At 37.2% G+C, this 11,896-nt stretch overlaps 1 protein-coding gene across 1 annotated transcript; it reads left to right on the top strand.

Annotated features, from left to right (window-relative positions):
• The first annotated feature begins 649 nt into the window (after positions 1-649).
• LOC133856663 (receptor-like protein kinase HSL1) lies at positions 650-4,950 on the top strand. Its single transcript, XM_062291720.1, has 2 exons — positions 650-3,304; positions 4,484-4,950. The coding sequence occupies exons 1-2, from the start codon at positions 673-675 to the stop codon at positions 4,882-4,884; spliced, it is 3,033 nt and encodes a 1,010-aa protein (XP_062147704.1). The 5' UTR covers positions 650-672; the 3' UTR covers positions 4,885-4,950.
• Positions 4,951-11,896: the final 6,946 nt, after the last annotated feature.

Genomic DNA, 11,896 nt, shown 5'->3' with positions numbered 1-11,896 from the left:
TGCTTTTTAGCTACTTTTACTAGTAAAATTTGGTGAGGTTACTAAAAAAAAGCTCTAATAGTTTGATATGTCGATTGCTACTTTTTAAAGTTTCAAAGAATACGTTGCAATGGAGGAGGAGTTCAGGAGGTAAGTTTAATTTTCCATTAGGTAAACCGTTTAGCTTGGCTTTAACGCAAGCAATTCTATATGTCATATTTCTGTCCCTCTAAAAATGATATGGGCATAATTTAATTTATGATAAATTATTATTAGTTTTGATCATAATGGGAGAAAAAAAAAAGAAGAGGACGAAGGAGAAACGCAAGAAGAGGGGGGAGACAGGAGATCTTCCCAGGATTGTAAAAAGTAGGGTGCAAAAAAATGGGTGTTGGTGTAGCATTTTCCTTCCAGGATTGTTAGTGATCGAATGAGGGAAAGCCAGAATGGTTAGCGGACGTCTATAATGCTCATCTTTAATTCCGTACGAGACAATATTTATTTATTTTGTTTTTGAGCTCGATCAGCAAGACTTCAAAAGTAATAAACTTATGGTCAACGTCTCTGCTTAATTCCCAGGAAAGAATTGCCAAAGCGACCCTCGTAGAATTTTCGACGTCTAACGTCTTTATATATATGGTTTCACTTTCACGCGTTTTTAGCGCATCATTGAAACCAGAGTTCAACCTCCAAATGACGAACACAACCAAAAAATCCATCAAACTCTCTTTCTACACGAGCCTCTTCCTTCTCCTCTTCAGCCATGCAACCTCTGATCAGCTCCATGATCAAGAGCACACAGTTCTACTGAAGCTAAAGCAACACTGGCAAAACCCCCCGCCCCTCAGCCATTGGACCTCATCAAACTCAACCTCCCACTGTATCTGGCCAGAGATCACCTGCAGTACCAATGGCTCATCAGTCACCGGACTATCCCTCCAAAACATGAATATCACCGGAACAGTCCCACCCTTCATCTGTGACCTCAACAACCTCACAACCCTTGACCTTTCATACAACTATATGACCTCTAATGAGTTCCCACGAGCTCTCTATAGCTGCTCCAATCTCCAATACCTCGACCTCTCGCAGAACTACTTCGCTGGCACGGTCCCTGATGACATTCACCTCATGGCTCAGCTTCGCTTGCTCAACCTTGGAGCCAACAGCTTCTCCGGAAACATCCCAGCATCCATCGGGCAATTAACAGAGTTGAGAACACTTCAACTCTTCCAGGTTCCATTTAACGGTTCTTTCCCGCCAGAAATTGGCAAATTGTCCAATCTCGAACGACTAGAATTGGCTTGGATGACGACAATCACAACAACGTTGCCTTCGGAGTTCACAAGGCTGAAGAAACTAAAGTATCTTTGGGTAGCAGGCTCCAATTTGGTAGGAGAAATCCCAGACACGATTGGAGAAATGGCGGCACTGGAGAATTTGGATTTGTCAAGGAACAATCTGAGCGGGAAAATCCCGAGCAGTTTGTTTATGCTGAAGAATTTGAGTAAAGTGTTCCTTTACAAAAACAAATTGTCGGGGGAGATTCCTCGGGTGGTTGAGGCTTTAAATATAGACGTTGTTGATCTCTCCGAGAATAACTTAACCGGAACAATACCCGATGATTTCGGAAAACTCACCAAATTGTCGGGTCTGAGTTTGTTTCTCAATCAATTATCTGGAAAAATTCCAGATAGCATAAGTCGTCTTCCGGGGCTGATAATTCTTAGACTGTTTGACAACAATTTATCAGGTAATTTACCTCCGGACTTTGGGCGGTATTCTATGCTTAAAGAGTTTCAGGTGTCGTCCAATAGGCTTACTGGCCAGCTGCCACAACACTTGGGTGAGAATAGAAGGTTGGTAGGAGTGGTAGCTTTCAACAACGACCTCAGTGGTGAACTGCCCCAGTCGCTTGAAAATTGCAACAATTTGATAATTGTTAATGTTCATAATAATAGGTTTTCTGGGAATGTTCCTAGTGGCCTATGGACATTATTCAATTTGAGCATCTTGATGTTAAGCAACAATTCATTTACCGGTGAGCTTCCTGAGAGAGTGTCCTGGAATCTTTCTCGATTAGATATCAGTCACAACAAGTTTTCGGGTAATATTCCGGCGGGAGTATCTTCCTGGAGGAATTTGGTGTATCTTGACGCCGGCAATAACCTCTTAAACGGTACAATTCCTCGAGAACTAACAGCTCTTCCTCTTTTAATAACTCTTTTTCTTGATCAAAATCGACTCTCAGGCTCCCTTCCATCAGATTTTTTATCATGGAAATCGCTAAATATGCTAAACCTTAGCCGAAATGCAATCTCTGGACAAATTCCAGAGGCATTTGGTTCTTTACCAGGACTTAATGTTTTGGACCTCTCAGAAAACCAACTGTTTGGTGAAATTCCAAGTGAACTTGGCCACCTGAAGCTCACTTCACTCAATCTCTCTTCGAATCATTTGACTGGGAGGATACCAAGTGAATTCGAAAATGATGCATATGCCAGCAGCTTCTTGAACAATCCTCGCCTCTGTGCTAATAGCCCATCTCTAAACATTCCCAACTGCAATTTCAAACTCCAAAATTCAAGCAAACCTTCATCCAAATTGCTTGCTTGGATTATAGTTTTAACAGCAGCTTTCCTAGGTTTGGTAGCTTCATTTCTTGTGATCAGAATTTATAGGAAGAGAAAGCATGTATTGGATTTGGTCACGTGGAATCTCACCTCATTCCAGAGGCTGAATTTCACGAAATTTGACATTTTGTCAGGACTGACAGAAAATAATGTGATTGGTTCCGGTGGATCGGGAACAGTATATCGTGTTGCTATTAATCCTTCACTTGATTTTGTTGCTGTGAAGAAGATTTGGAATAGCAAAAAGCTAGAGCAGAAGCATGAAAAAGAATTTCTTGCAGAAGTCGAAATACTGAGTTTAATTCGACATTCCAACATAGTGAAGTTGCTCTGTTATATCTCCAGTGATAATTCAAAACTTCTTGTCTACGAGTATTTGGAAAACCGCAGCTTGGATCTATGGCTGCATAGGAAGAGTGGAGCATCAACTGTCTCGGGTTCAGTCCATAACGATGTCTTGGATTGGCCTAAGAGGATGAAGATAGCAGTTGGGGCTGCCCAGGGGCTCTCCTATATGCACCACGACTACTCACCACCCATTGTTCATCGAGATCTTAAGTCAAGCAACATCCTATTAGATTCCGAGTTTAATGCAAAAATCGCCGATTTCGGTCTAGCCAAGATGATGATCAAGCAGGGAGAATCTGCTACAATGTCAGCTGTGGTTGGCTCTTTCGGCTACATGGCTCCAGGTGTGTACGTGACATAAAATTTTCCAAGTTTCATTTTCATTATATATATATATATATATATATATTTATGAATAAGTAGAAATTGATATTAACAAAAAGAATAGTACTGTACAGTCACCAACAAAACAACTAAACCACAAAACAAAACAGAGGAATTCTCTGTAACCTCACCTACCAAACTGCCAACCTAATTATACCAAAACATTAACATCAATGTTCCAGTTCAAACACAAACTACTAATATTCACCAGATTCTTCTTAAAATTTTCCTTACCCGAAATTCTATATCAGACTTCCCAGATGATAGATTTCAACATCTGTTCTTCAGTTTTGATCTATCCTCCATGCCGAACAGCATTTCGAGCCTTCCAAATTTCATAAACAGTGGCACTCAGCACCAACCAACAAAGAACTCCTCTCATGGCCTTCGTCCTCCAGCTTCGACACCCTTCCTCAAGAATATCCTCCCAATCAGTAGGAAGATTCGGTATGTTACACCGTTCCATACAGGCTCGTCATAAGCGAGAACAGAACCCACAACCAAAAAACAGGTGATTTCTACTTTTTGTACCATTCCGGCAGAAGATACAAGCAGTGTCGCCCTCATACCCCCATACAAGCTTTCGATCTTCAGTCGTAAGTGTATTCTTAAACACCAACCAAAGAATAAAAGCCTGCTTAGGGATTGAGTAACAGTGCCAAACCAGAGGCCACCAGTTGACACCACTTCTCTTAATACGGAAGTGGTTTCACGTATCTGCACTAACAAAAACACCAAAACTGGAGATGGTCCAGATAGGAGAATCAACAACCCCCAAGGGCACTTATGGAAGTTTAGTTTGAATTTTTACAAGATCTTCAGAGCGAGCCGGTCTCCAGGATCATATACCATCCTTCAAGACAGAGCTTAATTTGGCCTCCAATTTGCTGTAAGAATCGTACACAATTTTGAAACCAAACTTCTCCACTAAGGCACCAAAAGGATGCCAGTTATCCATCCATAAATGGATATTTTCTCCGGTACCCACCTCAAATTGGATCAGTCCTCTAGCCAAATGTCGAAGCTTGAGGAGCTTTCTTCAGCACCATGAACCATTTTGAGGGGTAGAAACATTCCAGAATCTCTTCCCCTTCAACTGCAATTTGTTGCTTCTTAATTGTAATTAACTTCAACTGCAGAGTATGCTCACACAATACGACTCAATGAGAAGATTGATGTTTATAGCTTTGGGGTCATCCTTTTGGAACTGGCAACTGGAAGAAAAGCTAGTGAGGGTGACGAACACACATCACTTGTCCAATGGGCATGGCGACAGATTCAGGAAAGCAAGCCTATAGTTGATGCCTTGGACGAGAAGGTCAAGGAGCTCTGTTACTTGGATGAAATGTCCTGTGTTTTCCAACTTGGAATCATTTGTACAGATACTCTGCCTTCTTCCAGACCCTCCATGAAAGAGGTACTCAAAATTTTGCTCCGATGCAGCCAGCCACTTGTTTTTGGAGAGAAGATTATTTCCGAGTACGATGCTTCTCCTCTCCTCAAGAATTCAAAGCGCGAGAGGGTATTAGAAAATGAGTAATGCTACACATCATCCTCTTGTCCACCTTTTGTCCTCTCAAAATTGATGTGGCTCTTAAAATCACCATTGGATCAAAATTCAATAATGATCTATCATAAATTCAATGGTGATTTTAAGAGCCACATCAAATTTGGGAGGACAAAAGGAGGACAAGAGGACGATGTGTAGCATTACTCATATTGTTGAATTCATATTGGATAAAATTATAATATCTAACATTTTTCTTTTAAAGCTTGAGGATAACATTGTTGTATTGTTTTTATGTTTGAATTATCTCTATGTATTATATATATGAGTAATGCTACTCTTCACACCCATTTCAAATCGGCTGACGTGGTATGTTTTAAGTAGCTTAAAACATGCTACATCAACCGGCGTAAAATGAATGTGATAAATAAGTGTAAAGAGTAACATTACTCTACTATATATATATAAATCTTTTAGAAGTGTTGTATTAGATAAGGTTTGGATAGAGGAGATTTCGTTTACATGTATGACGTTGTTGTATTAGAGCAACAAGCTCTTTTTTCTTGAGTCTGTTTTATATTATCTTAGGCATATCAATAAAATCACTAATTATTCAAATATTTTACATGTGTCTTAAACTTTTTTTTTTTTTTAAAGAAAAACATGCTAATCTTGCATATTACCATGTGTTTCATGGAGCATGATAGAGTATATATTCTAAGGTGAGATGAGATAGAATCTTTAGGATTTGATAAGGGTTGATGAGATATTATTTCTAGTTTTTAGGTTTCAATTATCTCTTTGTACTATGAGTCTATATAAAAGGTCGATTATAATTATCGCTAAGGGTACTACAACCTTTATTATAAAATTCTTACAAATTGACGTGTCAGTCTATGTGACACTTATCATGGCAGCATTAAAATGTAGATTGCCATGTCACATGGTAGATTACACAGCAATTATTACGTTTACAAATTGACGTGACAGTTCACCTGGTATTTATTATGTTACCTACTGAAATGTGAACTATCACATGACTTTCATTTCAAAAAAAATGCAGACTACCATATTTCTTCACGATAGTAAAAATTTTATGTTCAACCAGCCATAGTCCCTTCTTTTAGGGGGGTAAAATTGTCCAAATGAAATAAATAGGAGCCTATTTAATGCAATCATTGCGTAATGTGAAATGAAGATTACGAGGAATGGAGAAATACATTATTTGCTTTATAGTCTTTCGCGTTAACACCCTTTTCCTTAGGTAACTATGTTTAGTTCAAATAATTTTAGGATGCTAAAAATTAGGAGTGTGTATGCGGGCAGATATTAACTGCTCATATTAGCTATCCGCACATGTGAATGTAGTTAGCAAAAAATATTATTTGTATATACGGATGTGAATAGCGGTTTTAGGTATGCGAATACACCCTTAAGCCTATTCAATGCAATTATTGCGTAATGTGAAATGAAGAAATTCGAGGAATGGAGAGATACATTATTGGCTCTATAGTCTTTCGAGCTAACACCCTTTTCCTTAGGTAACTATTTTTAGTTAAAATAATTTTAGGATGCTAAAAATTAGGAGTGTGTATGCGGGCAGATATTAACTGCTCATATTTGCTATCCGCAGATGCGAATAACGGTTTTACGTATGTGAATACATCCTTTATATGTAATATATATATATGTTGGATTTATAATTTAAGTTTTTTTTTAATGTTTGCAGGCTTGATTGTTATGCTCATTGAATCATGTGATAAAAAAATAAGGGTTTTTCTTGTGAGCATTGATTACTATGAATATTTTGAGGTCGTATCCACATTTGGTTTTTTTTTTTTTTTCCTCATTTTCATATTTTTGGTGTTGCAATATATTTTCAAAACAAACCTAAAAAATTAAATTAAAATTGGTCAAAATTATTTTTAAAAAGCTTTTAAAATAGGTTCATTACCTATTTACGGATATCGGATCATAACCGAGCGGATGCGGATAGTAAAAAAAGTAACGCCAGTACAATTGCTAATATTATAAATAACTGCATTCGCATCTGCATATACACCCTTACTCAAAACATATTATTGAGCTCGTTCTACATAATTTGTGAGGCAATTGATCTCATGATTTCTTGAGAACCCTTGCTTTGCTTTCATGACGACAAGTTTTTTTTTTTTTTTGCCATAGTCAGACATCATGGCAGGCAACAATGAGATTCCAAAGTTGTTGGGATTGAATTCACCAGGACGAGAAAGCATAAAACATTTTAGGAATGTGGGATACGAGGAAACCAAAATAAAAAAACTTGAGGGCTTTGTGTTTGTGGTTATAGTTCTGTCTTTTGTGCAGAATTAGTTTATGGAAGTTCCCAAATTCCTAAATGTGTAGGCGTCTAAAAGCTAGGTAGTGCGTAAATGGATTCCATTATCTTTGCAAACGGCCCCAACAACAAGGTCATCTTTTCTCTTCTTTTCTTTAAAAAAAAAAAATTGAATAAGAAAAAGGATTACAACGGAAAATCATTCTCGCTCCTGATCCAAAAGAAAGAAGAAGTTGACGATCTTATTAATAAAAAGGAGTGAGCTCCCAACGTACAGTAGATCCAAACCAAATTAAAACAGCACTGAAATAATTACAAATTTTAAGAAATGACAAATGACTCGGTCCTGCTAATGTGCCGCACAAGGCAGTTTGAAAAGCTAAAGAAAAATAGATTTAGACAAACCTATAGGTACCCCACATGAAAACAGCAACAACCACAAGAGATCGATATTTATCTTGGTCTTTGGTCCACTTGCCTTTCTCTAAGTGCACAACACACCAACAACCACAAGTACACATTTTTTCAACAAATTGGATTGTAAAACATTTTTTCGACTTAATTTTCAAAAGTGTCGTGTGCGTGCTATTATAGCATGCGAGAAGCACATAAGATATTGACAAGAATTGACTTCTCATCGGAAGACAATTTTCTCCCTAATTAAATCGAGTGTAGTATTGAATCTTATGCACTAAATATATTTTGGTTCAATGATTCCAGCCACTGCATCTGAATGGACGGAGGAGTTAGTTCTCATTCATGACTCAAACTTTTTCTAACGCCAATAATTAATTCCACTTGGAAAAGTTGTTAAAGAGACGAGAAAAAACAAAGCTTGCCGGCACTATTCCCTTGCAGGACCGTCGAAGTCACTAAGAACAATTAATCTTTGAGTAATGATATGCCGATTCGATCGTGGTGGAAATTGATCGGAAAAAGAAGATTCTCGTTGTGGAAATTTACTGCAAAATGTATGTGCGTGAAACAAACTTTTACCATTAAAAGTGCGTCCAAGTCTTCCACCAGTTTTTTTCCAACTTCCATGTTTCCTCGAAGGCGTCTTATTCTCAGGGGAGGAAAAAAAAAAAAAAAAAAAAAAAAAAAAGAAGAAAAGGGAATGCCTCTTCCTTCAATGTTCAATGCCATCTGTGTTTTCTGGGCTTTTTGTTATAGTATTATCGTTCTTAAACTTTTGTATTTCGTTTTATTTTCTTATGTTGGCTCCGATTAATTACCCTTCATCAGTGTTTTTTCTTTGCTAGATTACAATTTGGGATATTGAATCTTTCAAGATCTGTGGCCATTCTTGGACCTCTTGGTTGTGCCATTTTTTGTGCGTCTTGTCAAACCGCCTTAATTGGTGGCCATTTTGTTTTTATATTCGTGCTAAGAATTTATAGGGTCGCGTTATTCATTTGATACATTCTCTTTTGTTTTTTATTTACTTGCACTGATTAAGTTATTCTGTAGCTTTTTGTTAGGTTGTCCAACCCTTTTGTTGTTCTTTATTATAATTCCTTTGTTGATGTACTTAAAAAAAAAAAAAAAAAAAAAAAAAAAAAATGCAATCTTTCCCATTTTTTTGTGCTACTTTATACATACCTAAATTGCCAACTCTCTTAAATTTTAAAAAGCTAAGTTAACCCTTCAAACTATTAGCCTATTTTATTTAGCCCTCCACCATTAAGATTTTTGGTTTAAGTTATATGAAAAATTGATCATTTGATATACACGTGACCTAAAATAACAATAATATACCCTTTTTTTAAAAATTTATTTTAAAAAAATGTGGTTGTCAGGAGACCCATGGTCGGCTGTAACCTATGGGTATCCATGGAGGAGACCCAGCCATTTGATCTCAATGGAGTGGAGACTCATGTCGGCCATAGATCACCATGGTATATATAGAGATTCAATTAATTACAACTTTATAAAGTTGGAAGATAACATTGTAATTAAAGTGTAAGTTCAGGGATAAATATATATAATTTTCCCTTGGGTAAACGTTTAGCCTAGCTCTTTTCTTGTTGAGCAAACTATCTGTGTGGCACCACACAAGGGTGGCCTTGGGCAAGTGAAATTTCAGTAATAAAATAAAGGAACATCCCAAATGTATAAATATTTCAGCGCAAAATAAAACCACCCTTCATCTGTGACCTCAACAACCTCACAACCCTCGACCTTTTAGACAACTATATGACCTCTAATGAGTTCCCACGAGCTCTCTACAACTGCTCAAATCTCCAATACCTCGACCTCTCGCAGAACTATTTTTTTGGTGACATTAAACTCATGGCTTAGCTTCGCCAGCTCAATCTTGGAGCCAATAGCTTCTTCGGAAACATCCCTACATCAATCGGGCTGTTAATAGAGTTGAGGTCACTTCAGCTTTTCCATATTCCATTTAGCGGTTCTTTCCCGCCAGAAATTGGCAATTTGTCCAATCTCGAACGATTAGAATTAGCCTACATGACGAGAATCACAACAACGTTGCCTTTGGAGCTCACAAGGTTTGAAGAAACTAAAGTATCTTTGGGTAGCAGGCTCCAATTTGGTAGGAGAAATCCTAGACACAAATGGAGAAATGGCGGCACTGGAGCATTTGGATTTGTCAAAAAACAATCTGAGCGGAAAAATCCCGAGCGGTTTGTTTATGCCGAAGAATTTGAGTAAAGTGTATTTTTACAAAAACAAATTGTATGGGGAGATTCCTCGGGTGGTTGAGGCTTCAAACATAGATGTTATTGATCTGTCTGAGAATTACTTGATCGGGACAATACCAGATGATTTCAAAAGACTCACCAAATTGTCGGGTTTGAGTTTATTAAACAATCAATTATTTAAAAAAAATTCCAGATAGCATAGGTCGTCTTCTGGGACTGATAAATCTTAAACTATTTTACAATAATTTATCAGGTACTCTACCTCTGAACCTTAGGCAATACTCTACGCTTGAAGTTTTTCAGGTGGCGTCCAATTATAGGCTTACTGGCCAGCTACCACAACACTTGGGTGATAATAGAAGGTTGGTACGAGTGGTAGCTTTTGACAACAACCTTAGTGGTCAACTGCACAAGTCGCTTATAAATTACAATAATTTGATATTTCTTAATGTTCATAATAATATGTTTTTCTGGAAATATTCCTAGTGGCCTATGGACATTATTGAATATGGGTAGCTTGTTGTTAAGCAACAATTCATTTACGAGTGAGCTTCTTTTTTTTTTTTTTTTTGATAAGTAAAAGAGATATCATTAAAAAGCGCAAAGCGCAATCAAGTACACATGAAGTATACAAGAAAGGCAACTAGGAAGAAAGAAAAAACAATACAAGGAAATCATTAAAACTAAGCGGTAAAGGTGCGAGGAACGCCGCCACCCAAGAGTACAAAGAATGAAAGAAAAAGGAAATGAGTTCCTCAATAGTACATACCTCATAATATGTACTTGGTAAATCAGAGTATAACATCTATCTACAATGCAGCGGAAAACATAAACCTAATAGCAGAAATCTCATCTTATACATCTATCACAAATAATTACAACAAAGAGTCATTAAATAACTATATGATTAAATCTTTCCTAAAATTATATACATAACATAAATGACTTTATACTACAAGTGACACAAGCGTCACAAGCCATAATCAAACCTATCAAATAGTGGACAACCCATGGTCGGACGATTACAACCGTCGCGGCGAGCTTCAATCATAATATCTCAAGTATATAACTATAACACCATCAACTATGACCGGAATACCTATAACTAGGGGTGTGCAAAACTCGCAATCCCCGCCCCGCAGCACCCGCCCCACCCCGCCCCGCAGAGGACTGGGTTTTCAAGTTTTTTTGCGGGTTAGGGTCTTAATTTGAGAAATTTATGCAAGGCGGGACGGGTTACGGGTTTAGCCTTTTAAAAAATGCGGGTCCCCGCCCCGCACCGCACAGAGTAAAAAAAAAAAAAAAAAAAATCATGTTTCTTAGAATTTTATCTATAATTAATAGGGTTTTTAGTTTATTTTACAAGGTTAATTCCATGGAAAATGTTCTTGTAAGGAAATATGAACGATTGAAAAATATGTGTCAACATGTCGAAGGACTAAATTTAAGGAACTTTGAAATTATAATTTTTTTCTTTAATGAAACAGAGTTGATTTCCTAAAAATTCGACTTTACATTCATAAGATTATGTGAAAAATTAATATGAATTTAATTTTTTTTATTAAAAAAACCAGTATTTTTTCAAATTTTTATTTTTTACAAAATAAAATCAAAATTACATAAATGCCACTCAAAATACCCGCCCCGCACGGTTAGTTTTTATCAAGTGCGGTTTGCGGGTTGGAGATTTCCAACTCGCAAAGGTACGGGGCGGGGCCAAAAAAGGCGGAAACCCGCACCGCCCCGCCCCATGCACACCCCTACCTATAGCCAAAGGATCATCATTTATACGATTGTGGATGTTTGCCACATCCGTATAGGTAAAATTATGAGCCCACCGCCTTAGTATAAATAAATACACTAAGACCTAAGACGTATACTATTCACTAAGTTTTCGCGAAAAACCTACTTTTCTTTTTTAGTCTCGAGTACACTGTAACAGCTACTAATTTATAAACTTTGTTTGAAAAACTCCATAGCTGATATAGCAAACATCGACTAATAGAAAACATTTAAAGCATACTATATAGCTGTGAACATATATAGAAGTTTCAGTCATCCCACC

This window comes from Alnus glutinosa, chromosome 14, assembly GCF_958979055.1.
Source record: "Alnus glutinosa chromosome 14, dhAlnGlut1.1, whole genome shotgun sequence".
Lineage (NCBI taxonomy): Eukaryota > Viridiplantae > Streptophyta > Magnoliopsida > Fagales > Betulaceae > Alnus > Alnus glutinosa.
The sequence above is the reverse complement of the archived record's forward strand: the minus strand, read 5'-3'. Positions and strand labels throughout refer to the sequence as shown.